Source organism: Cantharellus anzutake (genome assembly GCF_015039405.1).
Source record: "Cantharellus anzutake strain C23 chromosome Unknown EI90scaffold_153, whole genome shotgun sequence".
Taxonomy (NCBI): domain Eukaryota; kingdom Fungi; phylum Basidiomycota; class Agaricomycetes; order Cantharellales; family Hydnaceae; genus Cantharellus; species Cantharellus anzutake.
The window spans coordinates 158806-180462 of NW_024067103.1; the positions used below are offsets into that span (position 1 = coordinate 158806).

At 49.4% G+C, this 21657-nt stretch overlaps 8 protein-coding genes across 8 annotated transcripts; 5 read left to right on the forward strand and 3 right to left on the reverse strand.

Moving 5' to 3' along the window:
• Nucleotides 1-272: 272 nt before the first annotated feature.
• Nucleotides 273-2044, reverse strand: EI90DRAFT_3294306 (uncharacterized protein; the record flags this gene model as incomplete). The annotated part of the gene is made up of 7 exons (XM_039067422.1): nucleotides 273-852; nucleotides 1089-1105; nucleotides 1165-1188; nucleotides 1253-1277; nucleotides 1331-1395; nucleotides 1425-1477; nucleotides 1953-2044. The coding sequence occupies 7 exons, from the start codon at nucleotides 2042-2044 to the stop codon at nucleotides 712-714; spliced, it is 417 nt and encodes a 138-aa protein (XP_038908553.1). The 3' UTR covers nucleotides 273-711.
• Nucleotides 2045-8522: 6478 nt separating this feature from the next.
• Nucleotides 8523-9228, reverse strand: EI90DRAFT_470818 (Prefoldin). Its single transcript, XM_039067670.1, has 4 exons — nucleotides 9151-9228; nucleotides 8925-9097; nucleotides 8728-8872; nucleotides 8523-8666 (listed from the first exon to the last, which is right to left on the reverse strand). The coding sequence occupies exons 1-4, from the start codon at nucleotides 9181-9183 to the stop codon at nucleotides 8640-8642; spliced, it is 378 nt and encodes a 125-aa protein (XP_038908554.1). The 5' UTR covers nucleotides 9184-9228; the 3' UTR covers nucleotides 8523-8639.
• A 132-nt stretch (nucleotides 9229-9360) lies between these two features.
• Nucleotides 9361-11107, forward strand: EI90DRAFT_2948590 (Gcd10p-domain-containing protein; the record flags this gene model as incomplete). Its single annotated transcript, XM_039055372.1, has 9 exons — nucleotides 9361-9464; nucleotides 9531-9658; nucleotides 9706-9809; nucleotides 9869-9960; nucleotides 10019-10227; nucleotides 10282-10425; nucleotides 10524-10659; nucleotides 10714-10816; nucleotides 10871-11107. The coding sequence occupies 9 exons, from the start codon at nucleotides 9361-9363 to the stop codon at nucleotides 11105-11107; spliced, it is 1257 nt and encodes a 418-aa protein (XP_038908555.1).
• A 543-nt stretch (nucleotides 11108-11650) lies between these two features.
• Nucleotides 11651-13015, forward strand: EI90DRAFT_3136156 (uncharacterized protein; the record flags this gene model as incomplete). Its single annotated transcript, XM_039064772.1, has 3 exons — nucleotides 11651-12293; nucleotides 12353-12640; nucleotides 12702-13015. The coding sequence occupies 3 exons, from the start codon at nucleotides 11651-11653 to the stop codon at nucleotides 13013-13015; spliced, it is 1245 nt and encodes a 414-aa protein (XP_038908556.1).
• A 1279-nt stretch (nucleotides 13016-14294) lies between these two features.
• EI90DRAFT_3136157 (putative NADH dehydrogenase 49K chain) lies at nucleotides 14295-16360 on the forward strand (the record flags this gene model as incomplete). Its single annotated transcript, XM_039064773.1, has 11 exons — nucleotides 14295-14610; nucleotides 14670-14679; nucleotides 14732-14810; nucleotides 14863-14962; nucleotides 15017-15130; nucleotides 15187-15677; nucleotides 15726-15836; nucleotides 15893-15923; nucleotides 15976-16116; nucleotides 16180-16280; nucleotides 16343-16360. 11 exons carry the CDS (start codon nucleotides 14295-14297, stop codon nucleotides 16358-16360), a joined length of 1512 nt encoding a protein of 503 aa, XP_038908557.1.
• Nucleotides 16361-17207: 847 nt separating this feature from the next.
• On the forward strand, nucleotides 17208-18394 carry EI90DRAFT_3090755 (uncharacterized protein). The gene is made up of 3 exons (XM_039062348.1): nucleotides 17208-17347; nucleotides 17409-17436; nucleotides 17498-18394. Exons 2-3 carry the CDS (start codon nucleotides 17412-17414, stop codon nucleotides 18121-18123), a joined length of 651 nt encoding a protein of 216 aa, XP_038908558.1. The 5' UTR covers nucleotides 17208-17347; nucleotides 17409-17411; the 3' UTR covers nucleotides 18124-18394.
• Nucleotides 18395-19391: 997 nt separating this feature from the next.
• On the forward strand, nucleotides 19392-20069 carry EI90DRAFT_3090758 (60S ribosomal protein L7). The gene is made up of 3 exons (XM_039062349.1): nucleotides 19392-19434; nucleotides 19492-19629; nucleotides 19687-20069. The coding sequence occupies exons 2-3, from the start codon at nucleotides 19595-19597 to the stop codon at nucleotides 20006-20008; spliced, it is 357 nt and encodes a 118-aa protein (XP_038908559.1). The 5' UTR covers nucleotides 19392-19434; nucleotides 19492-19594; the 3' UTR covers nucleotides 20009-20069.
• A 44-nt stretch (nucleotides 20070-20113) lies between these two features.
• Nucleotides 20114-21652, reverse strand: EI90DRAFT_3090759 (uncharacterized protein; the record flags this gene model as incomplete). Its single annotated transcript, XM_039062350.1, has 6 exons — nucleotides 20114-20444; nucleotides 20477-20587; nucleotides 20629-20793; nucleotides 20855-21065; nucleotides 21143-21512; nucleotides 21562-21652. Coding segments are annotated over 6 exons (1128 nt in total), but the record flags the coding sequence as incomplete, so codon positions are not given.
• Nucleotides 21653-21657: the final 5 nt, after the last annotated feature.

Genomic DNA, 21657 nt, shown 5'->3' on the forward strand with positions numbered 1-21657 from the left:
GTCCGCCTCATCTCACACAAAGCTCGCGTGTGTAAACCACTGAGCATGAATATCGCGACCTTGAAAGTTCTCAATTTCAAGAGGTGCCAAGATCGATGGCCCCCCCAACTCTCTTCTCATCTTCGTGAATGTCTGAATCTGAATCTCAGCTACCGGGAAAACACACAAGACAACTTTCCGGGATCTCGGGCTCCGTTGCAGTTCATCGTGAACAAACGGGAGGAACGTTTGCTGCCTGAATGGCACTGTAGGCTCGGGTTTAGGCGGTCGTACGCCAGAGGTCCTCGGAGTCCTTTTCCCCGAGACCAAACACCAAGCGTCTTTCGTTCATTGCACTGCATGTTGCTTTAGCTTCATTTGTAGCAGGTGCCGTCGCTTATTCCTCAGAGATGAATTTAATGCGGTATCCAATAGAGATTCTCCCGATTAACTATGCGACGCAATCATATCACAATCAACTGACTAGTGCCGTGCCCCCAAACCTTCATATCAAGCTTAAGCCCTCCCTTCCTGGATCAACGGATCTCTCTCCTCTTCTAAAGGCAACACCAAAGGAATGAGCTCAATGAGGATGGGAAAATATCTCACCTCGGGACACAGCACGGCGATGACTGAGGCACGTACAAGCTTCAAGTATTGAAGCGTTATATAATAAAATCAGGGAAACCCTATCAAGGTGTCCGTACTCCAGGCCAAGAACTGACCCAGGAATCAGCTTCCAGATCCACCCAACAGAATCCGCATTCCGTACAAAGATGGGATCCATGGGCCCTGAAATCGTGCAAACACTTGAACGAAGCCCATGTCGAATCCGATGTCCATATTGGAGCATCCGATCATGAGAGCCTCGACCTGTGTTACAAAAAGGTTAATTTGACATGGGGAACATATGAAAACGGCGCCTGTTGTCGTGAATGAGGGGAGTGGGGTGAACTTGAAATCCTAATGAACTGGGGTCAGCGACGCCGGACAAGGATATACAATAGAAGCGCTTATCGTCGAGGGGAGGTAGTAGTCGGTAGACTTAACAAGTGGAAGAAGTTGTGGTTAGTAATGAGCCTAAACGAGTAGGGTGTTGAAATACTTACCGTCGAGAACAAGTAGTCTATAGACCAAGAAGATGTAGTTAGTAATAAGCCTAAAGTAGGGAATGCGCATACTTACCGTTGAGAGGAGTGGTCCGTAGACCTTAAAAATAGAATAGGATGTGGTTAGTGATACGCTCGAATAGGTAGGGAGTGCGCATAATTACCGTCAAGATGTGGGTGGTGACAAGCCTAAAAGCCAGGGGTGGAAATGCTTATATATCGTCAAGAGTAAGCATACTTACCGTCGAGAGTAGTGGTCCATAGACCCAAAAATTAAAAACGGAAGAAGATGTGGTTAGTAATACGCCTAAAGGAACAAGAGGCGAAAATACTTACCGTCGAGGTTATTGATTACATGCGGCAGAGGCGCACGAGGAGATGGAAGATCCCTAGGGAACAAAATAACAAATGAATATTAGCAACGGGAATGGGTTGCTGTGAAAGGCAAAATTGTCAGTAGTCCCCACGGACGGGGGAAAGGGGACAGAGAAATGGAAACCACGCACCTTGCGACCGTCCCGGAAGAGCCGGAGCTATGCACCTAGCCGCTCCCCCGACCCGCTTTGGGTTTCGGAAGAGCCGGTATGAAACTAAGTAAGCACAAGTCCCCGGCAGAACCAAGGACGGCCCAAAATTCGAAAAAGAAAAAGAGGAAGAGAGAGGAAGGAAATTAAAAGGGAACTGCATTCCAGCCTAGTAGACCATACTCCTGACGACATACAGCACTCGGATGTGGTGCATATTTCGCTGCATGGCATGACGTTCGGCATTGGGGATCCAGGGACATGCACATCGCGTTATACAGCGCTCTGATGTGACGCATATTTTGCGGGGCATGGCCTGGCACAGAGGCATACGACATACAGCACTCCGATGTGGTGCATATTTCGGCACGGGATGACTTCTGGGAAGGGGGAAAGCAGGAGGAGAAAGCAAAGATACAGCCGACGACGCATTTCGATTGGTCGGCATATTTAGGGAGAGGTATACAGCTGGCAACGCATTTCGATTGGCCGGCATATTTAGAGAAGAGGAGAGGACATGGGCATTCTGGAGTATACAGCCGGAAACGCGTTTGCATATTTGGATGGCATAATGGCATAGTGGCATAGTGGCATAGTGGCATAGTGGCATAGAGTCATAGAGTCATGGAGTATACAGCCGAAGACGTATTTCAGTCGGTCGGCATATTTGGAAGGCATAGCTAGAAGCCAGTGAGGTAGCGGAAGAGAGTGGCCGCTGAACGCAGTGGGGCCGTCTATTTCGGGAGAGGGATCAGGGAATGGCCAGGTGGGGACAGTCAGGCCGGGTATATTACGCATGGAGGGCATCCACGCGAACATCAGCAAATGGTCCATGTTCAGTTTGGCCACTTCTGGTGGACATATCCAACAGAAGTGGCCAAACTGAACATGGACCATTTGCTGATAAAGGGGTATATTCCATGGGAGGGCTGTGATTCCCTAGGGAAAAAGAGAGGAACCCCCCCAAGGGCACCTCAATTTATGCACGAAACCAGGCGTGTTCTGTTTATTTTTCTTTACTGTTCCAGAACGCACGAAAGCTTCCGTGAAGTAAACAAAGGACATCCAATGCATGACAAATGTGACTGAGACACAAGTGCCGAGACCAAAAAGCCAATCCAGCGAACTTCGAAATGTATTCCTCGGTGGGAATCCTCCACTTCTCCTTTAGACAGTATGTTTTGCTTTTGAGTTTAGTTTTCGTCCTCACCATTCTGATGATGACAAATGCATGGAAGACGCTATTATAGAGTCTCGAACCGGATACTGGACGAGCACATTGTTTTGATAACATGCTATTTAACTCCACTTCAGATCTTTTACTTCCGCATGAAACAGAAACCGCTTGGTCCAGCGGAGATATGCCTGTGTTCCAACAGGTGAGTGGTGCTACTGAATCGATTATAGCTGGTACCGTCCCCTTGATTTTTCGTCGGGCCTAAAAAGGCGGCCCGAATGCACAAAGAGAAAAGTAGGAAGGAATGTACAAAGTTCATTACTGGGCTCTCACATTAGAGACCGGTCGATTTACATCTACCACCCAACTATGATTACACTCAGCATGATCCATTGAAAATGTGTGAGTCTCGGTTTTCAATTAGATCATACTATTTGGTTCCCCTCTGTGTTCTCTTCCCGCCAAAGAGAGGCTAGTCACCTGCCTACCCCTGTGCGCGATGCGATGGCTAGAGTTCATTAGGTGCGCGTCCGGTCACCCATTCACGGGCTCATTTGCATGCTGAGAGCGCTGCATTGAATGTGTTGGAAGGAATCATAATGCGTAACTGATCGAGAACAGTCTGTCGACATTCGTGGGACCGCAAGCTAAATCGGGAGTGACAAGTCCGATTCTGATTAGGTAAGCCGGAGGCCGTCCTGTGGTGGATGATGTTGCTTGGGAGATAACGTATGGACGCTCAACCCTTTCTCCGCTCCCTGCTGTTACATTCTTCGTGCGACACTGTCGTTCCCAAGCCTCTGCACTCGCTCATGTTCACATGTATCTGTCTTTGCACTGAATCCCTCAGCTAGATCCATATTGAGACGCCAGATCAACTTTCCAGTTCCGCCTGTCGCTACTGAACTGTTGGATATCGGCCCCAACTCTCAATCGCTTGTGGACCACTCTCACGGCTCAGCCTGTGGCCTGTGGCCTTTGAGTTTCACAGTGGGATCGAGTTTATCACGCTGGCTGCTTACTCATCCTTCATCACTTCATCGAATTCCTATCTCCGACTCGAACCCTTCCAGCACAACATATACGGACCTATCGTCTAAGGCAAGCGGATAGAAAAGTCAATCTCTACGAAGTCTTTCGATACCGTGATGTCCAGCCTACCCCCAATGCAGCAGATGTTGAAGCAAGGCCCCCAGATATCATAACAAGGGAAGGGCACTGCAGGTGTGTGGCACAGTGGGTCTCAGGAACGCTTTTGGTCCGGGAGCGGTATATTGACATATGTGCGTCGCTGTCGATAATTTCATTTCATTTGCGATAAGGCCTGAGCGCAAATGTAGTGGTGTATCGTTGCAGGTAAGTTGCTACCCTCCAGATGTCATTATATGGTAGTTACCTCGGTTAATGGATGCTGCTGAAGACGATGACCAACAAAGCACCAACTTCCTTCCGATGCATTGGAAGGAGCAACGCGGGAGCTCGGCCAACTGCGGGGCCAAAGTTTGCAACCTCTCATCATGGACGTGCTTGTCCTTTCAATGTCGTGATGCAACTTGGAGTGCAACAGTGGAAGGGGCGAATCATCACTCACTCACTCATTGAGTGCTGGAGTGCCTCCGAGTTGTGGGTTCGGCCAACAACATCGCGTTGACATGTTAAGGGCGATACGGACGACTCCGCCTTGAGCAACACGCTTCCTGCAGCTTTATAACCGCGCTGACAAACATTCACAAATGCCTTTGCCGCAAGGCCACAAGTAATTTTCTTGTGCCACTGGGACCCCTGTAACATGCAACTTCTCCGGGGTCCTCCAAAGACATGATTCCTAACTGATTATTCATGGTGGGCCCATATTTTTGATGACGGTGAATCCATAGGAGTTACTGCCAACTTGGCAATTGATATTGTCATGTATTTTCCTAAATAAGCATGGTTACATGACCCGCTTGGCCATCGTTTTTTGCACTTTGCATTCCTTTGTATATATAAGTATACGCATGGAGGTTGACTCAAATCGTCAGTTATATTTCCCGCTCCTATCTTACATCTGTGCTACGAGTCACCGGAACCCCCCGGAATGTTCTGGATTGTCGTGGGAAATCCCTAGATAATTCCAATGTATTCTTTCTTAATCAACGCTTGCGTACGCGCGCTTGCGCAGTTACTTATTTTACGTATATTCACATTTCGTGCCTGTATAAATGCGCACGGACGTGCGTTGACCAAAATTGTTGTAATCACGAGAATCACGGGAGCCGGGCACAGCCGGTGTATGTGGAGGACTTATGTGGAGGGAATTACTAATTCCGTAGTCGCACAAGGAGTTACCTTAGTTGGCCGCTCCGCAATATATTCACATTGTATATAAATACGCACAGACGGACGTTTACAAAAAGATTTTGTTCTAGCTTACATCTGGTCTCGCGAGTGTTGCCTAAGTGTTGCCGTTTAGGTAGCGGATTGCCTTATCAGGAATCCCCACATTACAACGCGTTGCCGTACATATCCGGAACGCCGACTTGACAACCGCCTCGGATTCGTCGACCTCTGTGCGCTTGACTTCTTATCAGATTTTTCCTGCCATGGCCGAAGATCTTGCATCGCTCGGCAAACGGATGCCCGTGGTGTTGTCGGGGAAGGAGAATTACATTCACTGGAAGACCAGCATGGAGGATGTATTGACTTATCTGGGCTTATGGGAGTACATTAAGGATGGGTACACGTTGCCGACCGATGCGGATGAAAGGATCAAGGCTGAGAGGGCGCAGCGCAAGGCGCTTGCGCTAATCAGGCTGCAGGTCACGGGCCCTGTTCATACGTTTGTTGTCAGCGCCACTACTCCTGTTGAGGCATGGAATGCGCTCAAGCGGGAATTCGAGGTCTCTAGTGAGACCCCTTGCATTTTTCTTCGTCGGGAGCTCCATGACACGCGGATGGCGGAGGAAGACACCCTGGATAATCACATCCAAAAGATGCGTGATATCTACGACAAATTGCGCCTAGTCGGCGATACTTTGAGCGAATCCGACTTCACAATGGCCTTACTCGTGTCACTCCCATCGTCCTGGGACAGCTTTATGTCGACTATCGAGCTCAAGGACCTAGAATCATCTGATGCGAAGGTCAGGGCCAATGCCAACAATGCCGTCCACATGCGTATCAAAGATGAATATCTACGTCGCCAATCACGCAATGGCGAATCGTCCAGTTACGCGTTCGATTCCCGTCCCAGGCATGACAAGGCAAATACCGAATGCCGATACTGCCACAAGCGCGGTCATTGGTATAGAGAATGCTACAAACGTATAGCGGATGAGGAGAAAAATCAGTCAGCAAATATTGTTACCCAACTGCATTTCAGTTTCACTGCCACTTCAGATTCGCCCATCCTCACAAGCAGCCAATGGGTCGGTGTTACCGGTGCAGCTGATCATGTTGTTACGGATCGGGAGGCCTTCTCCAATTACACAGAAACCCCTGGTCAGTTTGTAACAGGAACAGGGGGAGCCAGGGTCCCCATTCAAGGGCGGGGATCTGTCGCAACATTGATGTATTCCGGCAACTCTTCTCACGTTGTCGTCCTTAAGGACTGTCTTCATATCCCCTCCTCCCAGCCAAATCTACTTTCGCTCTTGCGCCTCGATAAGGCAGGTGGTTCAATTCGAATTCAGTCTGGCATCATCAAACTTCGCGCTCCTGGCTGCACACTGATATGTGATGGAACACTTGAAGGCGGCCTCTACAAACTTAACATGCACTCAATCGCATCCAAGAAACCATCCGTTCGACAGCATAAATCCCATAAGCCCCCCACCCGCAGCTGTTAGCCCGACTCACTTTTGAGGGGGAGTCGCCAAATCATGAAGAACCTGTTGCCAAGTCCTGCCCAAGCGCTAAAGACTATATGCTCGCCCAAATGAACTCCGTTCCATTCGCTTTCCCATCCGAAGGCGCGAATGCGCAACATCCCATGTCCCCGACGTGACGCCGCCCCTCCGACGCGTCTGTGCGTTGATCACTCTGTAACATAGCCCCGCCGTGCCATAAAATATCGTAGTTGGGCATAAAGAGAACATGGCCTTGGTCGCATACCTTTGCCTCGCTGTTGCTCGAGTGTTGCTGCCGAACGCCAAGTTGACTCATAACAGTGTCTGACATTGAGTGTATGAGGGCTACAACAGGCCAAGTTGCCCGTACGATGCGAAGACAAGGTGCTGATTGGGGGTGCAGTGACGCACACTGCTGTCTAGCATGGTAACAGCCCGGAGACCAGGGTGATCAGTCATGGGAGTAAGGAATGACAACAGAATGCATTGCACCAACCCAGATACGGATGGATGTTGGTGGAGGGGAAGCTCGTGGATCGAGCAGTTGAGTAGCAACGACAACGTGCAACGCGTTTGGGGGCACGTTAAGGTCCCAAAGCCCATCTCAGATGTAAGACAGATCAGCAGGTCGATTGGACGTGCTTTGAGCAGGCGGTGATTAGACCACGAATATTCGCAGAGTCTGGGTCATAGGATGCTCCGGAACATGTTCAGCGAACTGCCAGGCATATATTTGGTATCAATCAACGGCCACTTGAATCCCCATGTGCTCGCGGCCACTGGCTGCGATTTTGTTTGACTGTACACGCGATAAAATCTTGCTCTGTTCGGTATGCAGTGGAAATGACGTGATTAAAAATGAATTGGCATGCAGGCCCTAGCTAGCTAGCCTCTGTATTCTTTCAGACGAGAACACCGGCCGGAAGAAGCAGGCCAGCTAGCTTCAAGGCCTTGCATGGCCGGTTCGAAATTGAAACGGTCAAGAAAAAAATTGTTCCCGTCCGGCGCCGCGCCGGTCGAGTGCTGCGGGGATGCCACCGAACCGGCCTCCGTCCCATGTTCACATGCACAAAGACCTTGAGAAATTGATGCGACTTTTCACTCGATCGCATATACATATATGGGGCGATTGTACCACAATACAGCTGGGATATTAATGCATGTACTGCACTAGCTAGCATTTCTGCCTAGCCTCGACCGTGGGACGCACACACATTCCAAAGTTTGTCCGTCACTGGAGGCTTAAATACTCCGCATATCCCACGATACCGTAATATACACCTCGCTGTGCGCGTTGCCTCGAAATGTTTATTCACTGAGCTATTCGTCGCCAAGTTCCTCACCACTCTCTAGATTCCTCGGGGTCTGGTACACAGTTGTGCCAGGTGGGATCGACAAGCCCGAATGGGAATATCTTATTGACTACCACCCTGACAGGTAGATAGGGTCCCTACCGGCTTACAATCAACTAATCGAGGGAATTCATCTTCATCATAACTAGTTTTTCCTGATGATAGTCCTTATTCCCCGCTCTAATGCACATGCGTGTGTTTTGCTAAGTGACGTTTTCCTTCGAACCGTATCCGATGACATGATACAAAGAGCTAGGTCGCGGCGCAATATTCTCCAGAGGTTATCGGTAAGGAGGTCAGGTCGTTTATGTTGCAGAAGCATGAATATAATAATCGGACAAGGAAGCAATTACGGACTGAGGTCCGCGTGGAGCAACAAAGGTTACTTTGGAACAGTGCATACACAAGCAACCCCTCCATGGGCGATGTCATACTGAGCGGCGTGTCGCCGACGAGTGGAACTGGAGGCTTGCACACAGCTGGTTGAATCCCGAAGAGAGACTGGAGATCTGGTGGCGTGGCATAACGGCCAAAGACTTACACGCCTTTCGTCAAGCCTTGATGAAAGGCGTATAATGCTATGGCTAGGTAAAGCAGAACATGCCGATGAGAACAGGAATCGTCTCCGCGATCGGTCTTTCACACATGGCAGAAAGGATTGGTATCCGCACTCATGAATTCAACCGCGAGCTATGAAACTGGACCACAAAAGATATCAACCCGAGTGGTACCAAGCAACCGGTCGTGGAAACTGCTTACAACATCTCTTAACTGAGAATTTGCCTCGAGGTATTGCTTTTCAAGATACTTGCTCTTTTTATTCAAATTGGATATATCGTCCGAAAGTTCTTTCTCCTGCTCCCTTAGGCTTTTATCCATAGTGGCACGAGGAATATTGATAAACCTAGCAGGAGGTCCTCTAAGCAAGACAAACGAATGCGTTAAGAATTGCATACATTTTCCCTACACCTTTGTATAGCTTTACATCATCGTTACGAGGGAGCAAGTTGATTTCCTCCATAGTAAGCTGAAGAATCCTTCTTTCTTTCTCTTTCTGCGCTATCTGCGCCCTCGAAAGCGATAAGTTCCTTGAGGATTGCTGAGCGGTTTGTTGGATCTGTGCCAAGATCTGAACTTGTGATAAGATGAAGACGTGTCTCCGAGTTCAATATGTTGGCCTACCCTCCGAAGGGTCTCATCTGGGAGCTGGGACATGATGAGAGTCGAGACGGCGAATCAGCAGGTGATCTGCAAGTCGTGTGCAATTTACTTCCGAACGTCCCTGAGCAACCGCTGCCCATTCGTCTTGGCGCTGTTGTAGTAGGACTTGAGGTTTTCCTGCTGTGTGCACTGCCTCAGCCCCTCAAAGCTGTTACTTTCTCAAATACTACAATGGATCCTGGACCTTCAAAGCAGCGGGTTATCGGAGAAGGCGACATGGTGCTTCTTCAAACACCAAGCGGTGAAACTCGACATGCTAAAGTCGAACGGAAGGCGTAACTATATCACATTGCTCAGAAGTGTAACTTTGAAGGGCTGACCCTTTAACCCCATGAAGATAGTACCATCAATATCGGGAAGTTTGGCAATTTCCCTTCCAGCGAGCTTGTTGGCAAGTGGCCCGGCTTCAGTTATGACATTGTATCCCATAAGCTGCATATATTACCCCCGAGAACAATTGAAGAGCTTGGTAAGTGCCGCTCTCCGCCTTCAGAATGGGCTGACAGGGGAACTCAGAGGACACCAATGCCAACAATGAGCTGATAAACGACGGATCATTTGTTCAACCACTTACACACCCAGAGATAGAAGAACTGAAGAGATCTGGTGCTAGTTTTACTGTACGTTGTTCCTCGTCAATTGATGCATCGTTCCGCCTCGAGAAAACTGTACTCTACAGGAGATATGGAAGAGGCAGACGGAGCAACACGCCAACTATGAACTGAAAACTGAATATAGCAAAGAAAAATACAAGAAACGTAAGGAGGCGAAGTAGGTGACCAACCTAGCCTTGAAATCGATCCTTCATGACTGTAGCCTGCTTCTCCAGGTTCGCGAAGCGAGTAACGATCATCGAGCCGACGATTTTCAACGTGTGCGATTACTGGTTTACAAGAGATCCCAGTCGCGTGAGGGACATGCGACCGGACACACTGAGCCAGATTATTAGCATGGCAAATGTGCAATCAGGGTCCCGCATTATCATAGTGGATGACACAGGAGGTCTGATACTCGCCGCCGCTCTTGATCGTATGGGAGGTGAGGGGTGGACGCAATGTTCCCGATATCATAAATGATGTTTTTGCCTTTCAGGCTCGGGAACCGTTGTTGCAATTTCAGATTCCTCACAAGCACCTTCTTATCCATGTATAAGTTCGATGAACTTTAGTCCCGAACAGCTTAAACCATTGTCAACCTTACTTAACTGGGTGCATGTAGATGAAGAATGGGCGCCGAGTGAGTACAGCTTTATGAGCCTGTGAGCCTACCCCGGATACTGAATAAACATGTAGTCCGCGATTTTTCGGAGCCTATCATGCCATCTTTTTCAGGAGTGACATACGAGAGTCCCGAAGCCGCGGCCCTGCATCGAAAGTTCGAAAGAGACAACGCAAGAATCATTAAACGACGGGAGGCTTTCTTGGCCTTGCAGGCCCACCGAGAGGATCTGTTCAGCGGGGAATGGGATGCGTAAGATACCGTCATAATATCAATTCCAAGCCAGCGTTTACATTTCAAGCCCAGGCTGCTCATATCAAGCAATCATGAGCCACATTCAATTATAGAGAAATTAGCGCCATATTTGGCTGGGTCGTCCTCGATTATTGTACACAGCCCCTATGTTCACGTAAGTTTCCCGTCATCTCGTACATGTTTGCGGTGGGTGAATCATTTCTCTAAGGTCCTGACCGAAGCTCAAGTTAAATTGAGAGCAGATCCACAATACTTGGGATCTAGTATCACGGAAGGTTGGCTTCGCCGATATCAAATCCTTCCTGGCAGAACACATCCCACTATGCAAACCTCGGGGTCGGGTGGCTACCTCTTGCAGACCATCAAAGTGTATGTTCGGTCCTCACGCGGTACTCCGCGTTTTGTGTGGACTCCGATTCACGTTCCACTCCAGGTATCCCGCTGAAGGTGCCGTTTCGACTCTTGCTCTGGAGCGGAAAATACAACGCCAGAGACAAGCAGCCGCAAAGCGGAAGCGTAAAGCTGCAGAAGCTGCAGCCGGAGGCAACCCCAACGCTCCGAAGAAAAAGAAGGTAGGGAATCCTGGTCAGACTAAATCAAAGATCAAATCAAGTGGGAAAGGAAATGAAGCTCTGCCTCTGATTGCTGTTGAAGGTGGAGGGGAATCTGGGATGATCGACCCTGAGCCAGAAAACCCCCCATTGGACGTGGATATGTTGAATAGTCCTATTAACAGTCCCTAAAAAGTTCATGATCATCCGCCATGATCGTATACGCGTGCATCCCGGGCAGCAAAAAGCCTTGCGCCTGTAGGCAGGACTCCAGCCTCTATGGCTTCGTAATTCGACCAATTTGAGGTGCAACCAGAAACCGTGGGAATGTCACGCTCCGCTGAGCTCTTTGTGAGAATTGAGGCCGCTTGCCCCCGTTTGCCCGAGGTAGCCAATCCAGATCAACTGAGTTGCTGGCCTGCCACAGTGATCTGGTTATGGCTGACAATGAAGTGCCGCAAATCTCTACTTTGGGTCCAGAGGATGAAGACTTTGTTCAGCGTTCTTCGCAGTCTCCGACGATAAGCACCGCCGTACCTGCAGGGATGGGCAAATTCCGTCTCAGCAAAATAAAGTTACGTGTCCCCGAACCACCACCACCGCCCCTCGAGCAGCAATCACAAACTGGCCCGAGCCGGGGAGAAGAAGAGGAAGAGGATCAACTTATGGATGATGATTTAGGGATTTCTAGTCACTCGTTCCCTCTATCTGTCCCTACACCTAAACCAAAGCGCCTAAGAAAAAGTCGGGCAAAAAGTGGCAACCCCACGCTCGTCGCACCAACTCCTGCTGTTGAGAATGCCTCCGCTCATGATGAAGAAATTGCTCAACTTCTCGTTCCTGTGGAGCCCGAGGATCCTTTGTCTCAGGGTGGAGAGCCGGCGGCGATGATGTCTGCGTGGCAAGTGCAGGTTCCCACTGTAATGTCGGCACCAGGGAGCACGTCGGACGTGTGGGATACACAGGAACCGGGGAAGACTCCAAAAAAGAAACCCTCAAAGGTATCCAGCACACCTTTGAGCCAATCAAAGCAAAAACGTGTCGCCCCGAAAAAAATAGAGGATTTTCCCAGTGCTGAAGGTAGACCAACCAGTTGGGAATTGTCAATCCATGATTAGCTGATCTATTGGCGCGCTAAGGAACCCCTCAGCCAGCCGCATCTTCGACGCCCGCACCTGAGGCACCCCAAGAAGTCACTCTCGACGATGTTCAACATTTTGCTGATAGTGGTCTTTTGTCACTTGCTCCGTCTCGTCCGTTGCCCATACGTCCCTTCCCCGTGCAACCAGCGCCCAAAGGCGCTAGTTCCTATGCCAGTGTTGGGCCTCTAGATCGTAGCAAAAACAAACCGAGAAAGTGGCAGATCACTCAGCGTGAAATTAGAACAATCTCAGGAGGCAGATGGATCGCCCGAACCTGGATCGGTGGTGAGTTGCAAGGGATCAGCACTAAATGGCCTCATTCGATCTCTTCCCTCTTATTATTTAGACAAGGAGAGCGGGCTTCCTCTTCCCGCGGACGCCGGCCTTGCGCCTGGTGATGGAACGCCCGGCACGCCTGGGTCAGCTACGAATGTGAAGCCCGCCAAACATCCGAAAATAAGGCTTATTCAGAGAGCGTTGGCCTCGAGGGGAAGCCCTCTAGCAAAAGACACTGATTCCAGACGGTCTTCTGAGATGCCACGAACCCGAGAACCATCCCTAGATACAGAAATGCTGTCCCTTGCAGGGGATGGTGAGCCTGAGCCTGCCAAACAAGCACAAGGAGGCGATTCTGAAGTGGACGTGTTCCTCGGTGAATAGCCGGTAGACCAATTCATCCCAGGGCTGCAACCGGACAGCTATGTATTAGCCAGTATACTTGAATCATATAATTGTGTATGTATACCGAGCATCTAATGGCATATTTGACTGAATACTTCGACTCCCGCTAGCTGAGTGTCAGAACCCACGATCAAAAATATTATTGTACATTCCTCGAGCTCCATTCATGTTATGCCCGAGAATAGGTCCGCTCCGTTGTCGGACGAGGACTGCAGCATGTATATCTGATATTGAGTGCGCGTTTCGTCCTTTCATTTCGCAGTCAATGTGCGACACTGCCAATGCGATCATCTAGAAGGTATGTGCCAAGTGCATTGTCACGTTTACACAAGAGATTTCTTTGTCGATCAATTTAATCTAATACATACTGTTTCTGAAACTACAGGCAATTATCATACATGCCGAATATTCGTGCGTCCGCGATTTGCGACACCTAAGTGGCCGGATCCCAACTAGTAGAACTCAGTGTTCTCGCACACGAAATTCTATCAGCTCCCGCTTGGCTGGCGCCCCGCTGACCTTGGAAATATTATCCATTGGAGTAGCAAGAATATATCTAGATAAGAGTATTAACGACAATAGAACTACGCCTGAACGTAGTTATTAAAGCTGTAAATGAACCAGCTTGACAGGACCAACCCCATACTAAGAACTACGGAGAAAGAGGAATATGAGGACTGCCAAGCTCTTAGCCCGACACTTCAACCCGGGTGTTTTGAGCCCAAATTTTGCCGGTCTTGAAATGCATAGATTTAAAGTGGCGGCCTATTCTCCCCGAAGTTACCGAGATCAAGTTTTACTTTAAAAGCGGGACCTTGTTTGGGACGCGGACAGACAATGAGTTTTGGTGCATAGGTAGTAAAGGCAAATCGTAGCAGAATCCTGTCTAATACAATCCAAATTGTGGGTTACCTAACAAAAAACCCTTGACCGCCGAGCCTTCTCATCCGAGTGTCCAGTTGCGATGGACCCTAAACATTCGCCCCGACGGTTCGCTGACACAATAAGGTGGTGGTGGCGGTGGTTCAGGAGTCATCATTACCCCGTGGCCTCGATAAGTACGGCTATCCTGTCAGGTTACACCGTAGTATGGATCGCCAATACACAACAAGGTTGCTGGTGTGTGATTTTTGTGATGAGGTCCTCTGCTATCGGGAACTGACGGGGAGGCTGCTGTTCCGACTAGCCACGTGACCGCTTCCCACAAGGCGCACTTCGACTCTACTGCAGTGGTTTTTCTCTTGAGGAAGGCACGACTATGGCACTTATTGGTCTTAACACTCGGCTTCTACGGGCTGTAAGGCCTGCTCACCTGACAGTCACCAGAGGAATAACATCTTCTACAATGAGGCTTCGAGCTACGCCAAATGAAGACGATGCGTACAACATTGGCACTCCCACACCTGAGCAGCTCGCAGAGATGAAAGCTTACTTGTCTGGAAAACCTGTTGCTCGTCCAAAAGACTCTCATCCACTCGATGCCCACACTGTTGAGGATCTGCATCATATGACAGCCCAAGAAGCCCTGAGGGAGACCGGCACGCGTAAGGACGCAACTATGAGACATTTCACAGGTGATTTCGATGGAGTACCTGTGTTTCTTAGTATCTGATATTTCCGCTTCTGACTCCAGTCAATTTTGGGTAATCTGTCTCATAAGCAATTGGGAAGGGTTACTTATTCCTGTGACTTTAGGCCACAACATCCTGCTGCCCACGGCGTGCTCCGCCTTATTCTCGAACTTAATGGCGAGGAAATTCTCCGAGCAGATCCGGTGCGCCACTTTGCAAAGTCTGAACGCGTTTCCTTATTGTATATTACATTAGCACATTGGATTATTGCACCGCGGAACGGAGAAGCTCATTGAATATAAGACTTACACTCAGGCGCTTCCCTATTTCGACCGTCTTGACTATGTTTCGATGAGTGCGTGCATGTTTTGCCACTGAATCAGACGTCCGATGCATTCTCTGCCCACAGTGACAAACGAACAATGCTATTCATTGGCCGTGGAAAAATTGCTCAACATTGAAGTCCCAGAACGGGCCCAGTGGATCCGGACCATGTTTGGCGAAATCACTCGTATCCTGAACCGTAAATTGTACTCCGTCCCTGCCCGAGACTAATCCAGCTGACTCATTCATTATCAGATCTCATGGCGGTGCTCACGCACGCTATGGATGTGGGCGCTCTCACCCCCTTTCTCTGGGGCTTCGAAGAAAGAGAGAAATTAATGGAATTTTATGAGAGGGTTTCGGGCGCCCGCCTCCACGCGGCGTATGTCCGGCCAGGGGGTGTCGCTTTCGATTTGCCTCACGGCTTACTGGATGACATTTACAAATGGGCAACCCAATTTTCTTCAAGAGTGGATGAAATAGAGGAAGTGGTAACGGGCAATCGCATTTGGAAAGCTCGGACGATTGACATCGGCAAGGTTACCGCACAGCAAGCTCTGGATTATTCATTTTCGGGCGTAATGCTAAGGGGTAGCGGAATTCCCTGGGACATTCGGAAGGTCGCTCCGTACGACAAGTATGGTGATGTAGAATTTGATGTCCCTGTGGGCACCCAAGGTGACTGTTACGACCGCTATTTGTGCCGCGTACAAGAGTTCAGAGAAAGTCTACGCATAATTGGTCAGGTACGTACGTTCGGGGCGGGGTCGATTGGTGCTCACATGACGTTCTAGTGCTTGAACAAGATGCCTTCTGGTGCGTACAAAGTGGACGATTATAAAATTTCTCCCCCACCTCGGGCATCAATGAAGGAGAATATGGAATCGTTGATTCACCACTTCAAGGTGAAAATGAGCTTTGCCTGATTGTACTCAACTGATCTGGTGAACTGCCTTTACAGCTTTTCAGTGAAGGGTATTCGGTGCCTCCCGGTTAGTTACGCCCAAATGAGGATTCTCGGCGGCATTTGATTCGGCATTTCAGGGGAAACTTACTCTGCGATCGAGGCCCCGAAGGGTGAGATGGGCGTCTACCTTGTCAGTGATGGATCCAATCGGCCCTACCGCTGCAAAATTCGAGCGCCAGGTTTTGCTCATTTGGCTGGTGCCGACTTTATGATGCGACGTAAGTGTAATTTTCTTGATGTCATGGCACCCAATTCGCCTGACCCACTCTTACCACGTGTAGATGTGAGAAATCCGGCCATCCAGTCAACCAGTCCCGTACTAACTACCCCATTCCTTGACCAGCACTTCCTACCCGATGCCGTCGCAGTGATTGGGACCATGGTAAGCTCCGACCTCGAAACTTATTTGACTTTGCTGAGTAACCATTTTCCGTTCGATGTCAGGATCTCGTATTTGGGTAGGCGACTCATTACCGCATCTGTGTCCCCCCATCCTTCTAACAGATCTTTCCTTCATCTTTTCAGGGAGGTGGACCGCTAGAAGGAGGAAGGGTCATCGTATTGTTTTTGCCGATATCATTCTATAGAGAGATGACAATGAACGGACACACCTTATTTATCCGCAAAAATTGAACTATTCTAACAAGCCCGAGCCGAACACCATACAAAGCTAATGACACGAGGACTTTCCAGAGTAGTGGTTCCTGGTGACTGCAATTATTTGAATGCTCTACTGAGAACCTTCCTCCCATGAACGATTCATTCACGATCCCACTAGGGCCTCATAACCAGCGGCTTCTTTGGAAGCAAAGTCACACCTTCACTTGTTTGCGAGGTTCGCACGTCACCCAGTTCGTTCATTTCGATGGCGGCGTGGCAACATCCACGCTCCCATCGACTTGAGCTGAAATTATTTGGCACGTCCGTCATTGATTCCACATCTAAATTCAAATTACCTTGCATAATATGATCCAAATCTTTTGTCAACGGTTCTTTCCAAATGCGGTCCCTTTCACAATTAACTAGTCAGTTGCCCGCTGACTCGTGTTTCTGTTGCCGTACGGAGCAAGCCTTGGGGAATATTTTAATCTTTTTTCATAAAAAATTCCCGCCGGTACATTCTCGATCGGTAGGCGCTTCAAGGGTGGATTAAATCAAGAGCTGATTCATGCAGGGTTACTTAATGCTCGTTTTCTCTCTCTGACACCGGTATTGCTTCTCCTGCCCACCGCTTCTTCTCGTTGAAACCCTCCTTCCCCTCGTTTAAATACGCACCAGTGTCCGTAGAGTCCTAGCGCAAACATGCACGCCGCAGCCACATACACCGAATCCTCATCCTCCCACCAAGAAACAGTGCAAGAGCGCAGTGACACCAGTTCGCCGAGCAACAAAAGATATCCATGCGTTGTTTGCACGGCGCGTTTTGACCGACCGAGCAGCCTAGTGCAGGTGAGTGTAGCCACAATGGCTTCTCCTGCACAGGACGCTTAGGCTCACAACAGGTTTTCAGCACATGAGGGTCCACACAGGCGAGAAACGTGGGTATATTTCTTGAAATGGTCACCACATAACGGGCGCTTAACCTCCGTCTCTCCCTAGCCTTCGTCTGTGATAGATGCCATAAGGCCTTTTCAGCGCAGAGCAACATGAGACGCCACAGGAAGGCTTGTCCGATAGAACCTAACCGCCAACCTGTTGGTGATATGGTTAATTATCGTCGGAGTGATTCAGAGGGATACTACCACCATGACGGCGAATCAGATGATGTTGCCTACCTATCCGACGCTACATCCTTCACACTATCATCGGGCATGGCAAGTGCTGGAACACACACCAGCGCTCAATCGTATTGGAGCCACTCCCCTCGCACCTCTTCATCACTCTACCCTGACACCACGAGTTCTTTGTCGACGACCCATGTTCCACATGGCTGGACTCCTGGTCACGCCCCTGCAAGTGCAAACCAGGAAAACATGCATTTGCACCTGCCACCTCCTTCACGACACTCTTCCGTCTCGTCGTCTGGGTACGGTTTGCAGCAATGGTCGCAAGTGCCAAACTACTATGGACAGGGACTTCAAAGCCCTTCGCCAGTACCATACCCCGTAAGCGCCATCCAAACTATGAATGGTGAGGAGGGCGGTTCGAGACGCGAAACAGGGACCTCGACAAGCGCTCATGCTTATTACTATTCAGCCACTGGGTGGGGCTCCGGAGCCTCATAACCTTCCCGACGTTCGAACGGATAAACTATCGCTTCTTTTGCCGGTTGTTGATGATCTTCGGAGGCGAATGTTTTCATCAGCTGTATATCTTTCGAAACCTGCTGGAAACAGGAAAGGGAAAATGGCCATGGGGGGGAGGTTGTACATTAGAGGGGCCCAGGCTTAGGGTGATTGGTCCGCATGTGATTGAAGCATGCATTGGCCGATCCGTGTGGTTATTGTACAGTATAATGACAACACGGACATGTTCAACGACGATGATGAACACCGGTGTGAATTTGAAATTCGATTTTTTGTCCAGACTCGCGGGCCGTCGCTTGCTACATTACAGGGTGTTCCACGCATCGAAATGGCATCATTGCATATTCTCGATGTATTGGAGAGGAAGAGTTCAGGACACGGTGAACCATAAAGCAACCAAGAATTCTCAGGATCCCTTCTCCGTACGAGTTGAATTGATAGTCGAATGTTTCTCATTCAGAACGGAGTTCATGGCAGAGAACGGGAAATGGTCCGGTGTCTCGGCAATTTCCATTGCAGTTACAGTTCTCGCGAATTCCCGAGTGTCGTCCTCTTCGTCAAGCCGTCCAACCACGATGTCAAGCACAGCAGCCGCGTGGGTAATTTTCATCGCATTCTTGTAACATTGTTACTCATGACCCGTCCAGCGACACAAGTGCCCCTGTGAGTCTCGATATTATCAGGTCGCGCATATCCTTGGTTCTTTCCCCGTTGAACCTCTGCTGGCTCATCGCTGGTCTCTCAAGAGTCTCTGGTTTTACTTGGCCACCCACTTGAACTTTTTCACTGGATATGCGCAACCTCTGCTCTGTCATGGATGCTCAATGTTGAATTTTAGAAAGTTGAGGTGCCCGAGACCCTCCTCAAAAGGCGCAAGATCAATGCCAGGCTGCGGAGGGAACGCGCGGAGAAGCCTCCAAAACCTCTAGGGGCAAAATCTCCAAGGGTGATTTTTTCTTTATTTTGCACCACATTTTCACCATACACCTGATGCATTCCACTGAATTGGCTAGCTCTACGCGATGCTGCCTTCAATTAACCATCTTTCGGGACTGATTCCCTCACTCTTTACTCCATCCCTGTGTTTGGATCATAGACTGACGAGTTGCGGAATCCTACATAGACTGCTGGTCAAAAGCGCAGAGTAGTTTTCACCCGTGCGGAAGCCTACGTCAGGGAGTATTTGGAAATGGAGAGGGAAGAACAGCGCCTCCGTCGCGTTGCCAAGGCGGCTGGTAATTACTATGTAGAAGCGCAGCCGAGACTTTACTTCGTCGTCCGTGTCAAGGGGTTAGTTTTGGATTTCACCAACGTGTGTCGCCTTCAAATCTAAGATTCCACACTCAGTATAAACAAAATAGCACCCAAACCCAAAAAAGTGCTTCAACTTTTCCGTCTTCGCCAAATCAACAACGGTGTTTTCATCAAAGTCAACAAGGCAACCCAGAACATGCTGCGACTGATAGAACCATTCGTTACATATGGGTAAGCATGGTTTCTGTTAAGCACTTCATATTTTCATTATGTGTGATGCTTTATCAGTGAACCCAACCTCAAGTCAGTTCGCGACTTGATCTACAAACGTGGTCATGGCAAGGTCAACGGTCAGCGCGTGCCATTAACATCGAACAGCATCATCGAGAAGAATCTGGGACAGTACAACATCCTCTCGGTTGAAGATCTCGTTCACGAGATTGTCACCATTGGCCCCAACTTTAAAGAGGCTGCTAACTTCCTGTGGCCATTCAAACTTTCTAACCCCAATGGCGGGTGGAGGAGGAGGAAGTTCAAGAACTACGTTGAAGGTGGTGACACAGGCAACAGGGAGAATGATATCAACAACCTCATCCACAAAATGAACTGAATGCAAACTATGTTGTTACGCTCATTTTTGCTACTTGCATACTATGCAACATTCCTGCTCGGTACACTTCCATGTTACGTTATGCAATCCTTGAATTCAATAAGATCGCTAAGCGTTCCTTCTATTTGGAGCTAGTGTGGTATGAAAATAAAGCACAAAGAAACCCATTTTATTCAGGAACGCTGAGAACTTCTACAAAAGGTGATGAATGGAGTTCTAGTAAACCTCTATCCTCCGTCTTCAACTCGATGTTTGCTTACAACGCAGATGAAGATAATGGCGAAGAGACCTGCATTGGTGCAGCAGATGTAGAAGACTCATCGCTGTGTGTTCGGGTGGCGTTCCTTGTCGACGACTCTGTGTGAGCTTTTCGATCAGCGAGTTGAGTCGGAATCGGCGGTGCTGGCGAAGCAGAGAAGGGGAGACGGAAGCTGGGCTAGCCGCAGCCGGTTCAGGTTGATGAGCCACGTCTGGATGAGGTAGATGGGTTTTCGCCTCCTTAGTCGGGTCCTTCGGCACAGGGAGCTTTCCCTTAACCCCATCGGGAACCTTATCTGTCACGTCGCTAGGTTCAACTTGCTGAGCGGCAACGATGGTAGGGAGAGGGTGGAAAGGCCGACAGAAACGGTCGTGCTCATATTAGGCTTAGAGACTGACGTCGTGCTAATGTTGTTATCGTGAACACTCCCCGAGAGGGACGGAACTTTCGCGGGCGGGGAGACCGCAGGAGTTTTCGCAGGCTCGCTCTCCTTGTCTCCGTCATCAGAATTGAATTGAATTTGATACTGTCAGGTCGTTAGTATTTCGAATTCGATCCATGGGTGAAAAGCGAAGCGGGGTACTAACCGGATAGATGACATTAGGTACCGCTGAACCAGGGATTCGGTACGTTGGCCCCTCTGAGCTGCCATAAATACTCAACCCTGGTAAGTTGGCGCTCTGTCCTTGAACCATGCCCGGGACACTGCCCAAGGGCGTGTTCTGAATGACACCAGTGGCAGCACCAGTGAGACCACCAGTGAGACCACCAGTGAGACCACTAGCTATACCGATAATACTCCCCCCTCCTTGAAATCAGTCCACCAACTCCAGGAATCGTTGGAACAGCATTAGGCAGATTCTGAATCCCGACACCATGGGGCGCCGCCAGGAAGTTGATCAGAATTGATTATCCCTCCATACCCAAGAGGAGAAACTCCTTGTCCGGCAAGAGGCAACCAAGTCACGAGTGGGTTATGTAGTGCGCTGTTCCCCGCATTCAGAACTCCATTTGGTGGGTTAGCGAGAACGCCAGAAACACCCCCAAGCGGGAGGGAGTTAGCCAGAGCACCAGTCCCTGAAATAATTCCACCAGGGTTTAAGGAGGTGAGTGGGATGTTTGAAATGACGCCCGGGCCAAGGGCCGATCCAGCGATATTGCTGAAGTCACCGGGGGTGAAACCAGACTGCTGACCGGCAGCGTATCCGCTATAGCTGTCACTACGCTTCGAGAAAGCATCGTCGTCTACATAAACACTTGAGTAAAGTCGCATGAAAGGAACGAAGTCTACGACATCTTGGGGCAAATGTATCCTCATGGGATCGACCCCGCGAGTCGGCGACAGGAGCGGAAGAAGCAAGCTGAGAAAACTGAGAGATGGCAAGCCCTG

Bases quoted from the DNA above. Each gene is read 5' to 3' on its own strand.
- EI90DRAFT_470818 (XM_039067670.1), bottom strand. From the start codon at position 9,183: ATGTCCCAGCTCCCAGATGAGACCCTTCGGAGG. The intron at 9,098-9,150 runs GTAGGCCAACAT...TCACAAGTTCAG, and splicing joins CAGATGAGACCCTTCGGAGG to ATCTTGGCACAGATCCAACA. The intron at 8,667-8,727 runs GTAAGCAGTTTC...TTTGTGGTCCAG, and splicing joins ATTCTCAGTTAAGAGATGTT to TTTCATAGCTCGCGGTTGAA.
- EI90DRAFT_3090755 (XM_039062348.1), top strand. From the start codon at position 17,412: ATGAGGGTCCACACAGGCGAGAAAC. The intron at 17,437-17,497 runs GTGGGTATATTT...GTCTCTCCCTAG, and splicing joins GGTCCACACAGGCGAGAAAC to CCTTCGTCTGTGATAGATGC.
- EI90DRAFT_3090758 (XM_039062349.1), top strand. From the start codon at position 19,595: ATGCTGCGACTGATAGAACCATTCGTTACATATGG. The intron at 19,630-19,686 runs GTAAGCATGGTT...ATGCTTTATCAG, and splicing joins GAACCATTCGTTACATATGG to TGAACCCAACCTCAAGTCAG.